The sequence below is a fragment of the Monodelphis domestica genome, chromosome 7, assembly GCF_027887165.1.
Source record: "Monodelphis domestica isolate mMonDom1 chromosome 7, mMonDom1.pri, whole genome shotgun sequence".
NCBI classification, from domain to species: domain Eukaryota; kingdom Metazoa; phylum Chordata; class Mammalia; order Didelphimorphia; family Didelphidae; genus Monodelphis; species Monodelphis domestica.
Window position 1 is genome coordinate 8,888,697 of NC_077233.1, and position 21,456 is coordinate 8,910,152.

Consider the following 21,456-nt stretch of genomic DNA (forward strand, 5'->3'; position numbering starts at 1 on the left):
TCATTGCCTTCTCGAATTCTGAACTTCCTTCAGTGTTTACCTCAGAGGTTTGCGTGAAGCTTTCTTCAGCCTCTCTAATTCCCACCCAAATCACCTGTACATGTAAAAATCTTTTATAACAATCTGAGATTCCGGTTGTAATATAAAGATTTTCCTGTGGGTTATAACTTGAGAAGGAGAAGGGAGCCTGAGGGAAATGGATGATAAATGAAGACTCAAAGACGAGTTAAAAGATATGGGGAGAGGCGCTCTCTCCTTATAATGCTTTCCCTTGAGGATTAATTAAAGGAAAACAAGAGAAATAAGAAAACACGTGGGAATAAGAACTCCGAGGATCCAGGAATCAAGAGAGGGAATAAGTACCCCAGCATTTATTGTGGATTGAGAGGTGATCAATGAATAGCATAGATCTTAACATTGGTTGAATAGACAATGACAAGATCAGAGGAGGTGGAGATTCCCCTGACCTGTGCTTTTCAAAGGAATGTGGTTTGACCAGGGGAGAGCTACTCCTTTGTGGCGGCTCAGGAATTCTGTTGCCCTTTAGACTGTAACTTCTTATACAAAGATCATTAACTGATCTGACCGAGTATCTGATAAATGAATATATATGATACAATAGCAATATGTCAACCATACTTCCCAGATGCCAACATGCCTGGTATGCTACATCTTTTGAACATGTCATCATCATCATCATAATAATAATAGCTAGGCTCTATATAGTGATTTTGAATTTTGCAAAGCATCTTAACATACATTATCTTTTTTGTTTCACATCAACCCTCTGAGGTAGATGCTATTATTCCCATTTCAAAGCTGAGGAAACTAGTCACACAGCTACTAAGTGTCTAAAGCTAGATTTGAACTCAGGTCTTTTGACTCTAGACCTCACACTCTATCCACTGCACCACCCAGTTACCTATAGCAAATATCTGTAGCTATATATGTGTTGTTTTCTCTAATAACATTTAAATTCCTTGAGGGTCTTTTATCCTTATTTAACAAAGGGCCTGACACATAGTAGATTCTTAATGAATGTTTGTTGATTGATTGCTTAATTGATTGAATCTCACATTCAGTTTCCCAACCAGCAACTTCTTTGAAAATTCCCCAGAAAGAAAACTGGGGAGAAGAGTCAGAATAATCTAAAGGCCTTTTGGACCTCTTGTCTGCTCTGGATTCCAGATATTCTCTGCAGCTTTGCTGCCTTAGAAGGAGGGGAGATTTGGTTCTTATTCAAGCTTCTTAATTCTTCTGACTGTTGACTCACAGGGCCAGGCCTGCCCAGGGGGGCTTGGTGGCATTTAAGGAGGAATCCATCCCAATGAATACCTGCTTGGGACAACACCTTCCTTCTAGCTGGGAGGTTTGCCAATGACACCAAACTCAAAGAGACCAGTAAATGTCCTGGAAAGAACTAGAGTCCTAGAACCAAATCTAAGAGGACGGAGTGGAGCAGGATTAAATGGCAAGCCTTACACTGGCATTTGAAAACATCATGATATCAGTACAGGATGGGGCAAGGCCTGACCAGAGAGCAGCTGGTCTGAAAAAGAGCTGGGGGTTTAATGGTCTGCATTCTGAGAATGAGTCAGCAAGGAGAGGTGGCAGCTCAGAAGGTTGATTCCATCTTTGACTACATCAGGAAAAGGGTAGATTATAGGAAGGAGGCAGTGTGTTCTGTTCTGAGTACTACAGTTTTAGGTGGCCAGCACATTGAGAGGCAAGCCTAGAGACAGGAAGTCCTGGGTCCAAATGTGACCTCAGACACTTCCTAGCTATGTGACCCTGGGCAAGACCCAATTACCCAGCCCTTGCCATTCTTCTGCCTCACAATTGATACTTATTTTAAGACAGAAAGTAAGGATAAAAAAAAGAAGAGGCCATGGATCAGCCACAGAAAGCTCAGAGGAGGGCAGTCAGGAGGAGCGGCCCAAAGCACTAAAGGTGGGTGTGGGAGAGGGAGACATAGAGACAGAGAGGAAAGAGGGAGGGAGAGAGACTAGAGAGTGTTACAGACAAAAGAGTGGTTGCCATAAACTGTGACCACGAAAATATGGGTTTAAGACTTTGAATTGCCAAAACTGCAAAGATAAATTTTTAGTGTCTTGATTTATATCAAAAATAAGTGGTCGCCATGGGAAAAATTCCCAAATATGAAATACCCAAGTCAGCTGGGTTTTATGGAGATTTTAATTAATACAAATTAAGGAATTAAGGAAAGGGAGAGAGAGAGAGTAAGAGGAAATAGGGCCTAGGCCAATGGCCTAGGCCTTTCTCCTTAAGACAGAAAACTAAGTCATTCTTTAATCACTCACCACAAGATCCTTCCAAGCAAAACTCTAGTGTTCAGAGAGACCCTCCAGTTCAGCTCCTCACCTCAACTTCAGTCACTGAGAGAGCCCACTGAGAGACCTCCAATTCAGCTTCCTAAGCTGAACTAAGTCCAGAGGCCTCTGACCTCCTTTTAAAGAGAATTTTCTCATATGTCACCTCCCCTAAATTTTCACATCTACCAATCACAGTAGACATTTTCCAAAGAACTGACCATTCTTAGTTTTTAGTTCTCACCTTCTCTGGGTAGATTATGTCTTCTGAGTAAGTTCACATCTCTTTGCTAAGCTTGCCCTTTTAGTGATTAATTTAACCTTCATTGATACTTAGCACCCTTTTGTTTTATATCTAAAAATAGGCCTAGCTTAAGGGCTTTGCCTCACTATAAGTATGAGTTAAGTACTTTTTCATTGTTCAGTACGGAGTTTACAACTTTATCTTCCCCTAAAGTATGCCTAAGTATGGGTGGAGTAATTTTAAAGTTCTCACATACATTCCTGACTAAGTACCTCCAGTGTTTAAAATAGGGAATAGCCTTAACCAAATGTTCCAAGGTAGAGTCTGAGAAATTTTAAGATTCACAAGAGGAGAGAAGGAAAGAAGAGTGGGGGAACAGGGAAGGGAGAAGAGAGGAGAAGAGGAAGAGCCCTCACCCTGTTTCCAAAACCACTTTCTAGCTAAATACTTTGTGTGTGTGTGCCAGTATATGTATGTGTGTATATATATACATATATATACATACATATATATATATGTATGTATGTATGTTCCTGCATAGTTTTGTATGGACTTGTCTACCCCAGTAGAGTGTAAGCTCTGAAGCGAGGGTTGTTTCCTTCCATATAGCTGTATCTTTGGCCAGCACAGTGCCTGAGACATAGTAGGCACTGGATAAATGCTTGTTGACTGGCTGATCAGGGAGTGACTGAACAGGGAGATCAGTCATTGCAGTGAACCCAATGACTGGGGTGGGGGAGAGGGAGTTGAGCCCATAGGAAAGGAAAAATGCAGGAAGGGAAGGTCTCAGGGACTGGTTCAGTTTGAGAGGCTGAAGTTAGCCCATACCCATCTGGATCCCAAGCATCATTCCATGTCCTCTTGCCAATTTGTAACTATGCTACAACTTAGCCGGAATGGAAGCCAGAAGAAGACCAAACCCAGGGGACCCAAGACCTCGATTATGTTGGAACAGCGTCAGATAAGAAGAGCCTTTCCTAGCCCACGCTTAGTCCCACGTGCCTTGGTGATACCTGATCTTTGATGTGAGCTGGCTCTCTCGATGCTTCCTACTTGTGGAGCAAAGGAAGTAGAGTGATGGACAGCCCTTCTCCCACTGCTGCCTCCTTCGAGGTCAGGGGGACCGCCGGGGATTACCAACCATAGAAACTGGGAATAAGCTAATTTTTCCCCTAGAGAGTTGGCCCCATCTCTACAGTGTAATAATAGACTTTTCCTGACTACAAATGTCTTCCTCTTTAAATTGGCATTGCTGTCTGAAATTCCTTTGCAGATTCTTCAGGGAAGGGAAGCCTAGTAGACTAGAATTAGTTCATGCAAATGTTTATTAAGTGCCCACCATGTGCAGTGCTATTAGTTGTATTTGAACATAAACGTTTATTAAGATTATTTCCAAGTGGACTGTTTATCTAAAAGCAGATTCTGATAGATAAGAGAAGGTAGAAAAGAAAAGATCAGAGTGCCAGGCCCCTTGAGAGGCAGGGGCTGTAAGAGGAAGGAGAAATGCCAAAGGGGAAGATGGATTTGGCTTGGGGAGGCCTGATTCAGCCTCTAATTCTAACAGATCTGGTTAGCAACCCGCTGGGGGGAAACCCTGAAATAAAGTCTCTTCTATCCCCTCCAGAGCGGCAGAGTCTCTAGTCAAGTGTCCCTTTACTAAAGAAAGCTTTATTCCCTTTCTCCCTGACAGGTGTGAGAATTAAATTAATGTCCAATACTTCAAGGATTACTTTTATAAAGCTTATTATCTGACAAAATAGAACCCCCGGGCACCTGGTTTTATTTTGTTAAATAATTACCTCTTAATTCCTTTCCTTCTAGTGACCATCAATAAATCTTATGCAATATAATATTTGAAGTTATTGTATATTCATTTAATTTTCACACAAGCCTCTGAGCTGGGGAGGTGGGGGATGCTCCAGAAGTGGCTGTCCCAACAAAGGCTCTCGTTTGGGTGGAACTGTTTGTCCTCTCTTGGATGCCTCAAGAGATAGGAAGGAAAAAGACCGGGGAGAGGTTTAAGTATCATGCACCCTCTCACTTGAAGAAGAGAGGGGCCGGGCTGCCTGATGCCTGGCGTTGGAGGATCTTGACTCCACTGGCCTTCTGAGGAGGGGCTGCGTTACCGCTGAGAGAGAACCCTTGCTCTTGGGTGCTGGCCATTCGAACATGGGACCCAGACAGCCCCATGCGTGCCTTTCCTTCCGTAGACAATATTGTTGGTTTTCCTGTTGCCCCCCCCCCGGCCCCCACTACTCAGAGGTCTGCAGGGAGCCCCACGTAGGCCATTCCGCTCTGGTATGTGATCATAAATGTCTGCCCCTGCCTGCTCTGTTCAGGGATATTTTAGTGATGCCTGGAATACGTTTGACTCCCTCATCGTTATCGGCAGCATTGTAGACGTGGCTCTCAGCGAAGCGGACGTAAGTACCCACTGCTGGCCCCCCTCTGCCTCCTCCCCTCTCCTCCCGCCCCTCCCCCCAGCTTCCTTCATCTGGACAAGTCACAGGTGGCGAGTGCACCAGGAGGCGGCTCCAGCCGGTGAGCGCCGGCCCTTTCTGTCCAGGCTCTGCGGCCTGCCTGCCTGCCAAGGGGAGCCGCTCTCTCTAACGCTGTCCTTCTCTTCTTTTTGTCCCCTCTGTGCCTTCTCTTCCGGGCCTCCTGACCGCTTGCTCTCACAGCACTATTTCACTGACGCATGGAACACTTTTGATGCCTTAATTGTTGTTGGTAGCGTTGTTGATATCGCTATCACCGAAGTGAATGTAAGTAGCCAACGTGGCACCTTCCCCGCACGCGGCAGCGCGCAGCCGGGCACCCCCAGGCAGTGCAGGAGCCCAGAGCTCAGCTGGCCGCGCTTGCGTGGTCTTCATGGAGGACCGGCCACCCCCAGACTAGGCAGGAGCCCCGCAGCCTCAGGGCCCAGAACAGGGCTTGCCCCCTTCCCAAGTTGCCCTGAAGGGGATTTCACGATCCTCCTTTCCGGGTCTGCCACGGGGCACCTCTAAGCTACCGTATTCCCAGCTGGAGATGCTAGGCCGAAGCCTGCCACGGGTGGGAAGGGAGGGCCCTCTTGAGAAGGAGGTGAAGCAGAGGCTCGTCTAGAAGCCTCTGGCGCCAGACCGCCGGGATGCCATCCTGGCTGGCTCCGTAGGCTGTCGAGCCGGGACTGAGGGAGGTCGGGGCCGCCACTTAACACACGTGGATGAGGAGCCCCATCCGTGCTTGGCTTCATTCCTCGACGTCCTGACGTCTAGACATTAGAGTGAGACCCTGCGGGGCTCCCTGCATGGTTCTGATGTGGCTGGTGGGCAGGGTGGGCTTTCCTGGGGCTGAGCCCCAGGACAGAGCATGAGTCTTCTTCTGTCTGTCTGTCTGTCTGTCTGTCTATCTGTCTGTCTGTCTGTCTGGGGGGGGGGGCAGTGAGGGCAGGGGCACTGCACAAGCCTTGGAAACGGCGTCTCCGTATCAGGGCGCTTCCCTCAATAGTATCTACAGCAGAACCTTCTCGTGAGCCTTATTCTGAGATGGCTGGAGAGGGGAAAGGGGGCCCTGCTTGGGTTCAGGAGGCCTGTAGGCTTCCCTCCGTTCTGCTGCTAAGGGGCTGGGCAGCCTTGAGCCAGGCTCTTGCCGCCCCAAACCTCGGTTTCCTCTTCTGCCGGGGGAGATCATTCCAGCCCAGCTCCCAGGTCTGGGGATGACCAGCTCTAGCCTCCTTCCCCACTCTTGTCTCCCGTGGGCCCTTGTGCAGCCTATCCTTTTCGTCAGTGACCTTTCCTGGGACCTTACCCGGAGGGTCGAGCCTTTGATGGGAATGGCAGGGGCCACTGAGTGCAGGGCCTCCTCCAAGGGGGGCCGTCTGGGGGGATTCCCAGTGAGGGAAGACAGCCTGAACTATCATCGGCCCCAAGGTGGTCTCTGCTGCCCCGCAGCCTCTCTGCTCCCGGGCATGTGAGAGGGAGAGGAACAGGCGTGCACGGAGGCCTGACGATGGGCCGGGCCCGGGGCCAAGCGCTGGGTCAGCGTCCCTGTTTGATTAGGACAGCAAGCCCACTTGGCAGTTCTAGCCATTCCTGTCCCCAGTTTACATTGAGGAACTGAGGCAGTGACTTGCCCAGGCCGTACTGCAAGTATGGGAAGCTGGATCTGGACTCAGATCTTTCTGACGCTGGGTCCGGCGCTCTATCCACTAGGCCACCTAGCTGTCCTAAGAGGGGATGGAGATCCACGTGCCCTCTGTCGGGGGTGTGTGTGTGTGCACTTGTGTGTGTGTGCCCTCTGTCAGGGGGTGTGCGTGTGTGCACTTGTGTGTGTGTGCCCTCTGTTGAGTGTGTGTGTGTGTGTGTGTGTGTGCCCTCTGTCGGGGGGTGTGCGTGTGTGTGTGTGTGCCCTCTGTCGGGGGTGTGCGTGTGTGTGTGTGTGTGTGTGCCCTCTGTTGGGGGTGTGCGTGTGTGTGTGTGCCCTCTGTCGGGGGTGTGCGTGTGTGCACTTGTGTGTGTGTGCCCTCTGTCGGGGGTGTGCGTGTGTGCACTTGTGTGTGTGTGCCCTCTGTTGGGGGTGTGCGTGTGTGTGTGTGCCCTCTGTTGGGGGTGTGCGTGTGTGTGTGTGTGTGCCCTCTGTTGAGTGTGTGTGTGTGCCCTCTGTTGAGTGTGTGTGGGGGGGTATGCACGTGCGTGTGTCACACAACAGAACCTGCCCCGTGCTGTAGTAGAGGGGAGTTGGACTGTGTTGGACTGGGTAGTGTCTACCTTGTCTGTGTGTGAGAGCCATCTCTTGGGTTTGAGCGGGGCTCACCAGTGGGTTGTCGCCCTTGTCAGGAGTTTCCTGGCTCTCCTCCTGTTCGTAGAGCAGTCAAGCTCTGACAGTGCCCCCCCCCCCAGTCTTTAACCTCGTCTCTCGAGAATGCAGGGTGGATGGGGGGAAAGCGACCTCCTTGCTTCGGTGGGATTGGCTTTGCCATCCCCCACATTACACTGTAGACATCCTCAGGCTTTAGCAGCCGGACAGCCAAGCGGTCCTGGGCCAAAAGGGGGTGCAGATCCCCACTCTAAGGCGCACTCTGAGTTTTCCCAGAATAGCCTGTGACTCGTACAGGTCAGAGGAGCGTGGATGTGACCTGAGAGCCTTGAGTCTAGCCCCCCCCCCCATTTACAGATGTGGTTACGGAGGCCCAGAGAGGTCAGGGGCTGCTTGGGGTCCCAGCTCGTCCGCGTCCCAGGCAGGGTCCCCCTCGGGCCATCCTGACTCCCAAGTCCCCCAGCCCTGGTCCCTCATCACCTGGTAGAGGCCAGAACACGAGCCAGGATAAGGAAGGCAGACAGATCCACTCATCCTCCGGCAGACTCCATGGGTTGACCCTGGACGGATGGTTAACCTCTCAATGGCCCGGGCCACTGGTTAAGTCTCTTCCTTAGAGAGGACTTTGCTGCTGGGCGGAGGCTTCCCTGCAGCAGTGAAATCTCAGATCCGGACCCCCATCGATCTCTTTTTCAAGTGTTTTCCTGCTGTTCCTAGTGCTTAACCCATTCTCTCGTTTTCCCAAACTCTGCCGACGTCCCTTTTCTGTTGCCTAATTGATTTTCATGTTCATTTTATTTTTAGAAAATTGTCGAGGCAAGTATCTGTAAACGTCTGTCTGTTGACGTTCTTGTCAAAGCAGCCTCACGACTCAAGGCCATGCAGTCTTTGGGTCCTTCACGCTTGGTGTTCAGTTTCACAGGACGTACCAAAGACGGACTGGGGTCATCTAAATTGTTTTCCTTGGTTTCGGGTGCCCCTGGGCCAGTCACAGCGGCTTCTGTGACTGGCCAAAAGAGCCTGTGAGGAGTCATAGCTAGCTCTCGCCTTCCCAAAGACAGATTATTGTCTGGAAATGACAGACTTGCATTTGTATTCTTCGCTTAAAACACTTTGGATGGCCCTCTCTGAAGCCCTTTGCATGCTCACCTGGTTTCCGCCCCCTCTCCCGACTTTCCCACTTGGCTTCCATCACTATCTAATTGTTCTAAAATTCACATTTTGAACACATTTGCTTACAGTATTAAAAGGCTGCTAAAACATCAGAAAGTTAAGAGAGAGCTCAGCGCAGTGAGGGAGCTTATCTGGTCTTGGCATCACTCTTTCTTGAAAGGCAAACAGAGAGCCTAGAAGCCAGATGTGGGGTTCCCTCAGACATCGGAGCCCCCAAAGTCTGTCTCGGGGGTTGAGGCCTAGTCTGTAAACTCTCCCTTCTTCTAATTTCCGGTTAAGCGTTTCAGGAGGTTTACTCCCATTTAGAGGAATGAAAGGTCTGAACATTATCCCCTGGATGAGGTGAGGCAGCCATAATCTCAGATCGGAAGGTCAGCCTTAGACTTCTTCTCTGCAGGCTGCCCACAGGGATTGTCAGGGGGAGTGTGGCCAACCATGCGAAGAAGGGGTGCCCCCTGACAGAGCTGAGGGACCCTGCACGATCCCTTTCATTAGTGGGCTTGACAGCTTTGTCTGGTTTCGCCCTGCTTAGAAGAGCAGCCTCTTCTTGTTGTGGGCTCGGAGGCCACCTGGGCTCTCTCTGGACCTCTTTAGAAAGAAACGGAAACGCATCTCGGTGAGATTAAGATAGAAGCAAATGAAAACAGCCCCTCCTAATTTAAGACATCTGGGGAGACAATCCCCCGCCCCCACCTCTTAGGTCACCGGGATAACTGCTTTGTGCTCATCCCCTTAAAGCTGGCCAGAAGGGAGGGAACAGAACAGCAACAGCCTAACCACGGCCTCACATGATGATGCCTCCCCCCATCCCAGGACTTGCTGGACTTCCCCTGTTGAGTGCAGTCGAAGAAGTACTTGGGTACAATTGACTGACTAGTTAAAAGCTACAGGCCTTGGAGGTAATTCCAAAATCCAACACCTGGCTGATGCCTTGTGGCCATATTCTAGCCAGTTATGTTTCGAGGCTCCCTTGAGCCAGGGAGAAAGACTCTTGGGGCTGAGCCACGCTTTCTGGGGCTCCTAGAGAGCGGAGCCGCGTCTCCTGTTCTGTAACTGCCCCCACGGGGCCTGCTGTGTCCCTCAGGGATGTGCTGGTGTCCGTGGCTCCCAGGGAGAACTATAAAGCTGGTCCTGAGAATCAGCTGGCCCCTCCCTTCTGGCTCCCCCAGCCACGAGTGTTTGCATTTGAGAAGGAGCCATTCTCAGCACCCTCTTGGCCTTGAAAGCTATTTTGGCATCTTCGGTGTTCCTCCTGTTCCCGAAACTCTGGGTTCTAACTTAAGGCATTCGCAGTGGCCTCAGCCAGGGAAGTCGTTTGTCACCCACTGTGTGGGGAGCTGGACAGCATTCTGACTTTGGGCCTGCAAGGCTTGGATAGGAATCTCCATGACCACAGCTCTCCGGGCCTCAGTTTAACCCATCTGTAAAAGGAGAGGGAGGACCTCTGCGCCCTCTTCTAGCATCCAAATCCTGCGAGATCCCATAAGTCCGTGGCTGCCTGTGGAAGGTCAGATTGAGGGCAGCCTGGGAGGCCGACAGGGGAAGCTGCCTGGGCCAAATTAGAGCCAGAGGAGGGAGAGCAGACAGAGGGTTGGAGGGAGCTTCAAACATAGATGTGTGGGATGTCCTTACCCCTGTCCCTCCCACTGTAGATTCAGGCATTCCTGCCAAGAATCACCACAGGGGCATGACCAAGGAGACGGTAGAAATAGGGCTTGATCTTGAGGAAGAGAGTGGCTCTTTGTTCCCATTCCCAGACTAGGTTTTAGCTTCTGGAGCTGCACAGCAGCTGGTCAGCAGAAGAGGGAAAGCACGAGAAACATCACCCGTTTCACGGGACAAACTCCTTTCCAGAAGTCGTTCCCCAAGCCTCGCACACAGAAGAATGCCTGTTTTAATCCAGTTCAGAACTGGTCGTTCTTGGCTTCTCCTGAGATGCTTTTTGTGATTCCCCTTCTCTTTGCTGATATTTCTTTTGTAGGCACTTTCTATTGTGTTTTCTTGGGGGGAAGGATTCCTTGAAGTTGGATGTGGCCTTTAGTTTGCACATATTCTCCGTTACCCAGAAATGTCCTGAGGATCCCCCACTTCCCCATGGAGAGCTTTGAGATGCTGTTGCGTAGACTCTTTCAGCTAACAGACAATGCAGCAAGAGGCCCCATTGCTCTTTCCAGCCTCCCTTCTTCCTGCCCTTCTCTTCTCCCTCTGAAACATCCCTTCTTGACTGACAGGGTCTGCATTGGTGGTGTTCAAACTAGTGGAGAAAAAGAAGATCCTCATCCTCTTATTCTTGTTCCTAAGAAGTCTCAGCATCCAACTCAAAGCTTTACAATATACACGACTAATTTGCTTGGCAAATTCCTAGTTCATAGTGCAAACAGACAAACCAAACTTCAGCCAAGCCCTGCCTAAGTAATCACAAATTCTAAACAAGTGGGGCTCGGGGAAGAAAGCGTGTCCTGAGAAGAGCCATGCCATGGAAGCGTCTGGGCCAATTCAGAGGCCTCTTGCTTCCTGCCTGTGATTCTTGTGTCACAATTCTTATATGGTAGCCAACCTTCCGCCTTCTTCAAAACTCCAGTTTGGCAGATGAAATTAAATTCCTATAATATAGGGCAAAGCCAAGGCAATAGTCTACACCGACTGCCCAAGGATCACTGTTCAGGGTCAGGCTCTAATCTGTGAAAAGTGACGTGGGGCCTTGGAGCCAGATGACTGTGGTCCTCTTCACTACTCAGATCGTATTTCGGCAGAATCATTGCTTCTGCAAAAACCTGCCACGGTCACCTAAAATGAAGATAAATCAGATCCCTTTTTATATTCCCTTTTCAAAATAAGGAGGGAAACCTCATCTGAGAAGGAAAAAATGGAAATTTTGCATTTATGGAAAAACTGGGGTCTTGAATCTTTTCTAGGATTTCCCAGCTCTTGGATGTGTGGTCCCTTGAGCTGACCTTTAGAGAGGTTCAGAATATGGGAAAAGTAGTAAGTGGTGTAAAACACCCGTGTGCTGCTTTCCACTGTTTTCTAGGGAGGGGGCTGACTGGTGTGTTATCCTGAGAAGTGTACATGTCGAATGTCCTATTCTTCTGAGCATTAATATTTTTAATCTTTATTTGATTTCTTAAAGCCAACTGACAGTGAAAATATCCCTGTCCCTGTCCCAACTGCTGCTCCTGGGGTAAGACTAGTGACTAATCCCCAGTGGCTGTGCCTCTTCTTTAAGTTTATTCTTTTGGTCATGTCTAGTTTTCCACTGGTTTTTTCTGTATTTTTCATGATCGTCCCCTAGAATGGTCATGCGGTGGTTTGCCTTCATCGTCAGTGTGCAGTATTCCAAGCTCCCCAATGTAGTTTCTGCACAAAGGCCAACACTAGGAAATGCATGTGATGTGTGTGGCAACAGTGTGGTTGGCCCTGTGTTGTCAGCATGAACGTGTTCCTTTCATACCATGTTTTTTCAAGATGGCAAGGGCTTAGAAACACATTTTCACTTCTTACCTCTGCCACTTTCACACCTGTTGCTGTTTTGGTTTTTTTTTTTCTGAGAGTGTTGCACACTTTCCTTTTCATTGGGTTTGACCTCTCCATGATCGCCCTGCAGAACTCAGAAGAGAGCAACAGAATCTCCATCACATTCTTTCGTCTCTTCCGAGTGATGCGACTGGTCAAGCTTCTTAGCAGGGGAGAAGGAATACGGACACTGCTGTGGACTTTTATTAAGTCTTTTCAGGTGAGAGAGAGGAGGCTTGATTTGATTGGGGTTTTTCCTCTCATGGGAGCCAGATATTCATATATCTCTTTGAGTTGCTTAGTGAAATTTCCACATGGAAACTCAACCCAAAGAGTGTCCAACTGAACACTTCCACATTTCGCCCAAGAATCATTAATAAACCATTAATGTTTGTTGATTTGAAAACTATTTTTAATGAGTGCATAGAATAGTTTGTGGACATACACAGAAATTTGCTAGATGCTTTGGGCAAATTGACTGGTGCCTTGGGCTTTCCTAGAGAGGACTTCAATTAAAAACTTTTTTTTTGTTTAATGCCATTTTAAGAGACATGGGTATTTATTGTGTCCAAGTGCTTCTTGGAGATTTCATATGCCTGAAACCACGTATTAGATGTGAGAGGATGGGGCAGCAGGATCCTGGCAGGAGAGGGCACAGCCACTCCCTCTACTTGCAGCGATCCTGGAGTTCAGTGGGATGTAGGTCCTGGCCCTCGTTCCCCAGAAATATCGGAAGGGCAGTGTTCTTCCACGGCTTCCCCTATAACATGGCCCCTCAGCACAGAGCCTTGAGAATGGTATTTGGAGCGCCAGTGTAGGAACTTCAGATTTAAAACAACGAGATGTAATCGAGTTCCTTTGCCCACCTTCTGGCCACTATGAAATTGCATGATCCAAAATGTTTTTATTATGTTAGAAAACCTTCCAGATAGTTGTGTTTTGGACATTTCAAATTGTCACGTTTGGTAGCCCTTCTGTTGACTCAGAACAAGGCCTTGTGGTGGATCCAGGATCCAGACAATGGCTTTCCCCCATGAGCATATTCCTAATGTTGCTTAAACTGGAGAAGGTGGGGCAGTGAGCAGGAATTGCAAAGGGCTGAATGTGAGCTTAATGGAAGGAAAAATTTTCAACTCTCTGGAGCTGTCCAAAAGTCCATTGGGAGGGCCTGGGTTCTGCCAAGCAACACAGAATGGGATACACTGCAGAGACCAAAAGAGTTTTTGTCCTGTTTCAGGCTCTTCCGTATGTTGCTCTTCTCATAGCTATGTTGTTCTTCATTTATGCCGTCATCGGGATGCAGGTAAGTCATTTCAGACCCTCTTCCTTTGATTCTTTCCATGTTGGGGGGTGAGTGGAGATGCAGGAGCCTCCCGTGGCCTCTGCCAATATGGTCACCCTGCTTCTTGCCTTCTGTCAGAGCATACCCAGCAGAAGCTTGAGGGCCACCTGGCAAGGCCCATGCTGATTTTGCAGTGTTGTCCGTAGAGTCCTGAGTTACAAATCAGGACAACTTGGTGAGAAATCTTACCCGGGACACCAGCTGTATGACATATTCTCTAAGCCTTGGGATCTTTGACTTTAAAATAGTCCTGCTACCTGCTTCAGCTGTGTCCCAGGGCTGAGATGAGACTCCACTGAGATCCCCCCACAGTATGAATGTCTGCTCTGACTTGGTCTGTTTTATAACAACCAGGGAAGAATCAGGAACATGCAAATTGTAATTCTCGTGTCTGTCTCTCAGATAAAGCTCCCTCAGTGGCTAAGATACTTTTTTATAAACCTTTACCTTCTGTCTTAGAATCAGTACTATATATAATTTCTGAAGCAGAAGTACAGTAAGGTCTAGGCAATGGGGATTAAGTTACTTGCCCAGGGTCACATAGCTAGGAAGTGTCTGATACCAGATTTGAACCCAGAACTTCCTATCTCTAGGCCTGACTCTCTATCCATTGAGCCACCTGGCTGCCCCAGAGATACTTAAAAAAAATAAAAAAGGCTTCTTTCTGGGGCTTGACTTAGAGGTCTGCAATCACAGGGAACTTTCTCATTTGATCTCTGAGAGGTCCTGCTTGAGAGGTGCAGAGCTTGCTAACTGGAAAGACAGGGTAGAATTGAGAGAACACTAGGACTAGGGGCTCCCTCATGCTGAATGGGAGATTTTTGTTTGAAGGATCCAGGAAACAGGCAATGGGGAGCATTACTCAGTCAAGGTGAAGATCCTGGTGAAAAATGGCTTTGCCAGACTTGACATTGCCATGCTTTAAAAAAAAAATTTTTTTAGTCCCAAACTCTCCCCGCATGTTCTCCCTCACCCATCAATAAGGAAAAAGTATGGTACTGTAAAAAGGAATTCTTTATTCCTTTTTTAAGTTAACAGGGGACCTAGAGGTCCTCCTACCATAGAGATGCGTAGGGATTAACTAACTCACAGTGAAGGAGAAACCATAGAGACAGGAAGGAGAAACCATAGAGACAGGAAGGGGAAATCATAGAGACAGGAAGGAGGGACCATAGAAATAGGAAGTGAGGTAGGAAAAGGATATAAAGGGGCCAGTGTCAGTTGGTCGCTCTGTCACCAACTGACAGACCATGGTTGCCAATGAAATATAAGGGTTAAAATAGGGGTTTTGACAAAATAAGAGCAGTTTTTTTAATAATTTAAGTTTTAATGAGAACATAGTAGAGTTGTAAATTAATATTATCCCTTTAAACCAGAGAAAAGAAAACTTTTAGCAGCTTTTAACAATTAATAATTTAGTTTCATTAAAATAGAGATAGTAAAAGAATATATAAAAGAATAAAATAAATATAGTAAAGGAGATAAATATAGGAAAGAGGTAGAGCTGGAAAGTTTCCTAATGACTATACTAGTTATCCTATAACTACCTATAATTACTACCTAAACCTGCCTATATCTACCTATAACTGCCTATAACTACTGCTAAAAACAACCATCCCACAGAATTCCAACCCAATCCAGTCCAATCAAAACCAACCCAAATCAGTGTTTAATCCAACCCCAATTAGGTCTGTCAATGAAGACCAGCAACTTTCCAAAAAGTTCAAGAAAGAAAAAAAAACCTAATAGCCCAAACCAAAATGCCAAAACCCAAAAGTCAAAAAGCCCTCTAAAGGCTAAAGCAAAAAGCCCTCTCAATAAGCTCAGGCCAGCCTTTATATTCCAGCAACTAAAAGTCAACACACTCCCAGCAACCAAATTCCCCACAACTGCCAACGCTAACTATTAGCAACTGATAGACTGACCAACTGACCCTGGTCCCTTTATATCCTTTTCCTACCTCACTTCCTGTCTCTATCAATATTTTTGGAAATATAGGTCCTTTTACCTTTTCTTTGATCTCTTTGGGATGCAAACCTAGCAGTGCTATTGCTGGGTCAAAGGGTATACAGTTTTATAGACCTTTGGGTATACTTTTGAATTAGTTGTCCAGAAAGGATGGACCTGTTCACAACTCCATCAACAGTGCATTATTGTACCAGTTTTCCCACAATACTTCCAGCATTTGTCATTTTTGCTTCTCCTGTCATGTTGGCTCATCTGATAGTTAGGAAGTAGTACTATAGAATTTGCATTTTTTAGTTTGCATTTCTGTATTCAATAATGATTGAGAGCATTTTTTCACATAACTATTGAAAGCTCTGAGTTCTTCCTCTAAAAAGTAACAATTCATATCCTCTGACCATTTATCATTACTTTTTATAAAATTAGCTCAGTTCCCTTAAGATGAAGCCTCTATTAGAAAAAAAAAAAACCTTGCCAATTTCCTGCTTTCCTTCTAATATTGGCTACATTGATTTTATTGGTGCAAATCTTTTTTAATTTAATGCAATAAAAGTATCCATTTTGCTCCTTATAATTATCTCTACCTCTTGTTTGGTCATAAACTCTTCCTTTTCCATGCTTCCATAATTTACTTTCGATATCATTCTTTGGTACTAATTTTGAGCTTATCTTGATATATAGTGTGTGATGTTGCTCTATCCATTATTCCCACCAGATTGCTCACCATTTTTCCCAGTAGTTTTTTGTCAAAGAGTGAATTCTTGCCCCAGTAGTTTGGATTTTGGGGGTTATCAAATACTAGATTATGGTTATTTGCTACTGTGTATTGTGTACTTAATCTATTCCATTATTCCATTATTAATCCACCATTCTAATTCATAACCATTATCAGATTGTTTTGATGAATACTTTGTAATATAGTTTGAAACCTGGTACTGTTTTTTCTCTTCCTTCACCCCCAATCTTGGCATTGATTCCCTTGGTATTTTTTACCTTTTGTTTCTCCAGTTGAATTTGTTTTTATTTTTTCTAGCTCTGTAAAATAATTCTTTTGTAGTGTGATTGGTATGGCATTGAATAAGTAAATTAATTTAGGCAATATTATCACTTTTTTGGTTGACTAGGCTTACCTATGAATGAATAATTAGGATTTCTCCAGTTGTTTAGATCTTGTCTTTGTCTGCAAAGTGTTTTGTAATTGTGTTGATATGGTCCCTGGGTTTGTCTTGGAAAGTAGACTACTCCCAAGTATTTTATATTGCCTGTCATTATTTTAAATGGAATTCCTTTTTCTATCTTTTGCTGCTGGGTTTTGTTGATAATATATAAAAGAGCTTATAATTTATGTGGGTTTACATCATATCTTGTAACTTTTCTAAAGTTTGCTTATTGTTTCCACTTGTTTTGTAGTTGATTTTCTTGGGTTCTCTAAGTATAATATCATATCATTTGCAAAAAATGATCATTTTGTTTTCTTGTTGTCTATCCTTAGTCCTTCAATTTATTTTCCTTGTCTTACTACTTCAGCTAGCATTTCTAGCATAACATTGAATAATCATGGTGATTATGGATATCCTTTCTTCATCCTTAAATCTTACTAGGCTTCAAGTTTGTTCCCATTACAGATAAAGCTTGTTCTTGGTTTCAGATACATATTATTTTAAGAAAAACTCCATTTATTCCTATGCTTTCTTGTGTTTTTAATAGGAATGGGTATTGTATTTTGTTAAAGCTTTTTTTCTGACATCTATTGATATAAGATTTTTGTTGGTTTTGTTATTGATATAGTCAATTAGATTGATAGTTTTCCTAATATTGAACCAATTTTTGCATTCCTGGTATAAACACCACCTCATCATGGTGTATGATCTTTGTGATATATGTATGGAATCTCTTTGCTAGTATTTTATTTAAAATTTGGAACCAATAATCATTAGGAAAATTGGTTTGTAGTTTCTTCTTTTCTTTTCTTTTTGCTCTGTTTGGTTATCAAAACTGTATTTGTGCCATAGAAGTCATTTGGTAGGACTCCTCATTTACCCTTTTCTCGAAATAGTTTATATAATATTGGAATTAATTGTTCTTTAAATGTTTGGTAAAATTCACTTGTAAATCCTATCTAGTCCTGGGACTTTTTTCCTTAGGGAGCTCTTTTATGGTTCATTCAATTTCTTTTTCTAAGATAGGTTCCTCTTCTGTTAATCTGAGCAGTTTGTATTTTTGTAAATATAAATCTATTTCATTTAGATTGTTAGTTTTGTCGGTACATAATTAGGCAAAATACTCCTAATAGTTGTTTTCATTTCAAATTCATTGGTACAGTGTAGATAGAATCCATTCCCCAGGCTTGTCCTCCCCAAGCTCATTGCATGACAGAGGAGGAGAGGAGGGAAAAGGTGTGGTGTGGGATGCAGAGGGCTCATGGGGTTGGCGTAGGGAGCAGGAGCTCTAGTACCTCCTGTGAGTTGAAGGACTTTTGCAGGCTTTGCAGGCTTTGCAGGCTTGGCTGGCTTCGGATTTCGGCTTTCTGATTCCTCTTAGGGTCTTTTAGTTAGGTGATATTTTCTGTCTCCTTCCTGCATTTCCCTATTTTTTACTTTATCTCCATTTTGATTAAAACTTAATTGTTAAGCCTACTAACAGACTCATAATTTGAGAGGTAATTTTATAGATGGCGACCACAATCTTTTTAAATTAATATTACCTTTGATATTTTGCTTTCATTATTACAGTAGTTCACTTTTTTCCACTTTTGATACAGGTAATTTGGTTTTCTTCTTAAAAATCAAATTAACCAATGGCTTTTATATTTTATTGTTCAAAAGCCAGCCCCTAGTTTTACTTATAAGTTCAATTTTTTAACTTTTAATTTTATTAATCTCTTTTGTTTTTCAGGATTTTTATTCTGGAGTTTAATTGGGGATTTCTAATTTGTTCACTTTCTAACTTTTTTATTTGTATCCCCAATTCATTGATTTATTCTCTCTCTCTCTCCCTTTTTTTACGTAAATGTTTAGAGATTTGAATTTTCCCCTAAGAACTGTATTATCTGCATTCTATGCTTTTGGTATGTTAACTTATTATTGTCACTATCTTTAATGAAATTATTGTTCCTTTGATTTGTTCCTTGATACACTAGTTCTTTAGGATTTGATTATTTCATTTTCAATTATTTTTTTATTTTTACTTTATTTGTTTTAAAATATTTTTCCATGTTTCTGTGATTCATTTTCTTTCCCTCTTCCTTCCCCCCTCCCAGAGCTGACAAGCAATTCCATTGGTTTGTACAAATGTCACTTGATATTTATTTCCATATTATTCATTTTTGCTATAGATTTTTAAGGCCTAAACCCCAAATCATATCCCATATATACATGTGATAAGTGATGTCATGTGTTTTGCTTTTACATATCTACTCCCATAGTTCTTTCTTTCAATGTGGTTAGCATTCCTTTCTATAACTCCTTGTCCTGGCTTGTTGCATTGCTACTAGTAGCAAAGTCCATTATGTTGGATTATTCTGCAATGTTTTACTTTCTGTATAAAATGTTCTCCTGGTTCTGCTCATTTCACTCTGCATAAGTTCACTGAGGTTCTAACCCCAGTTCGTGTAGAAATCCTCCAGATCATCACTCTTTATAACCCAATAGTATTCCATCACCATCATATACCACAGTTTGTTCAGCCATTCCCCAATGGAGGGACAACTCCTCATTTTCCAATTTTTTGACACCACAAAGAGTGTGGCTATGAATATTCTTGTACAAGTCTTTTCCTCTATTATCTCTTTGGGATACAAACCCAGTAGTGGTATTGCTGGATCAAAGGTCATGCATTCTTTTAAAGCCCTTTGTGCATAATTCCAAATTGCCTTCCAGAATGGCTGAATTAATTCACAACTCCACCAGCAATGCATTAATGTCCCAATTTTGTCACATCCCCTCCAACATTTATTTTTTTTCCTAAAGGACATTTTTAGGAGGAAATGTCCAGTTATCTGCATGGAGATGATAACTGAATACATAGAAGCTGATAAAGAGAATTGAGAGGACCTGATGAGAGAATTGAGAGTCATACTCAACTCTTCCCTCTCCATCATTCCTCACTTTTTTTTTTGGAGTTGGTATTGAGTTAATCCTTGATTTTTTTTTTATTTGGTCAATTTCAAACCTTATTCCTTGGTTACAAAAATCATATTCTATTCCTTCCTCCCCTCCCCCTGCCCTTCCTGTAGCCGACGCGCAATTCCACCGATTACTTGTGTCCTTGATCAGAACCTTTTTCCATGTTGTTGGTGTTTGCATTAGGATGTTCATTTAGAATCTACATTCCCCAGCCACGTGCCCTCGACCCATGTAATGTAAAAAAAAGCAGTTGTTTTTCTTCTGCGTTTCTGCTCCCACAGTTTTTCCTCTGGATGTGGATAGTGTTCTTTCTCATAGAGCCCTCCGGGTTGTTCAGGATCACTGCATTGCCACTAATGGAGAAGTCTATTACATTCAGTTTTACCACAGTGTATCAGTCTCTGAGTACAATGTTCTCTCCAATTAATTTTTAATCTAGGCTTCAGTGGCTATTTATGGAATATAATTTTTGTTGCATTATGGTTACAAAAGGGTACAGTTAATATTTCTTCTTGCTATTTTCTGTGAAGATGCCATATATACCTGAGAAAAAGGTATATTTCTTTTTTTTCCATTCAATAGTCTCCAGAAGTTCTAGCATATCTAGCTTTTCAAAAATTCTATTCATCTACTGGAACAACCTCCAGGAATTGATGCAGAGTGAGAGGAGCAGAACCAGTAAAACATTATAAACAGAGACTGATACACTGTGGTACAATCAAATGTAAAGGACTTCTCCATTAGTGGAAATGCAGTGATCCTGAACAACTTGGAGGAATCTATGAGAAAAACCACTATCCACATTCAGAGTACACACTGTTGGAGTAAAAACACCAAAGAAAAACAACTGCTTGAATACATGGGTCGAGGGGATATGATTAGGGATATAGACTCTAAATGAACATCCTAGTACAAACATCAACAACATGGAAATGGGGTATGATCAAGTACACAAGTAATACCCAATGAAATTGGCATTGGCTGTGCGGAGGGGAGGGAGGGAAATAATGTGATTATTGTAACCAAGGAATAATGTTCTAAATTGACTAAATGAACTAATTCAAATGGAAAAAAAAATAAATAAAAAGAATGGCCAATGGAAAACAATAAATTAAAAAATTCTATTCATCTGCTTACCTTCTTTTTATTTATTTCATGGCTCACAATATCTAGATCTGAGAGGAATAAATTGAGGTCTCCCACTAGTATAATTTTACTATATTAGTTTTTCTCCCATGATTCATTTAACTTTTCCTTCATGAATTTCTATACTATGCCATTTGGTGCATATAAATTTGTTATAGATATTAATTCAATGTCTGTGGCACCTTTAAGCAAAATGTAGTTTCCTTGTTTATCTCTTTTAATTAAATCTACTTTTGCTTTTGCTTTGTATGACATCATGATTGCTACTCCTCCCATTTTTGCTTCAACCAAGGCACAATAAATTATTATTTTAATTCTGTGTATGTCTTTCTATTTCAAGTAGGTCTCTTGTAAACACTATATTGTTGGATTCTGGTTTCTAATCTATTCTTTCATCTTCTCGCTTTTAATGAGTGAGTTTATCTAAATCACATTCACTGTTATAATTGCTGTGTATTTCCCTCAGTCCTATTCTCTTCAATTTATACTTCCTTTTAACCCTCTTTCTTTGTTATAAATCTGTTTAATTTTAACTACTGCTTCTCTTAATCTACCCAGTCTCTTATCATGGCCCATCCCCCACCCCCAACCACTTCTTTTAGTCTCTTCCCTATCCTACTTCCCTGTTGGGTAAGAGAGATTTCTATACTCAACTCTGTGTGTTTGTGTGTGTGTACGTGTATGCATGCGCACGTGTGCAGTCTTCCCTTTTTGAACCAGTTCATGAGTTTGAAACATTTCCTGTTGCCCTTCTTCATTTTCCCGTCCCGTGTGAAAACATGTCCTTCCTTGTGTGCTTCTTCTTTGTGAGATAATTTCTTC

General features: G+C 43.9%; 1 protein-coding gene across 9 annotated transcripts in view; it reads left to right on the forward strand.

The window, feature by feature from the left end:
* CACNA1D (calcium voltage-gated channel subunit alpha1 D) overlaps positions 1 to 21,456 on the forward strand; it is a 353,867-nt gene that overhangs the window by 278,941 nt on the left and 53,470 nt on the right. For 4 of the 9 annotated variants that reach the window (XM_056804160.1, XM_056804154.1, XM_056804153.1 and 1 more), the window contains 4 exons: positions 5,256 to 5,339; positions 11,675 to 11,725; positions 12,149 to 12,277; positions 13,295 to 13,360. In XM_056804160.1, the coding sequence (XP_056660138.1) occupies positions 5,256 to 5,339; positions 11,675 to 11,725; positions 12,149 to 12,277; positions 13,295 to 13,360 (330 nt within the window). Of the gene's footprint in view, positions 1 to 4,913; positions 4,998 to 5,255; positions 5,340 to 11,674; positions 11,726 to 12,148; positions 12,278 to 13,294; positions 13,361 to 21,456 lie in introns of all 9 variants that reach the window. The other 5 variants (XM_056804155.1, XM_056804157.1, XM_056804161.1 and 2 more) reach the window with 4 other exon arrangements.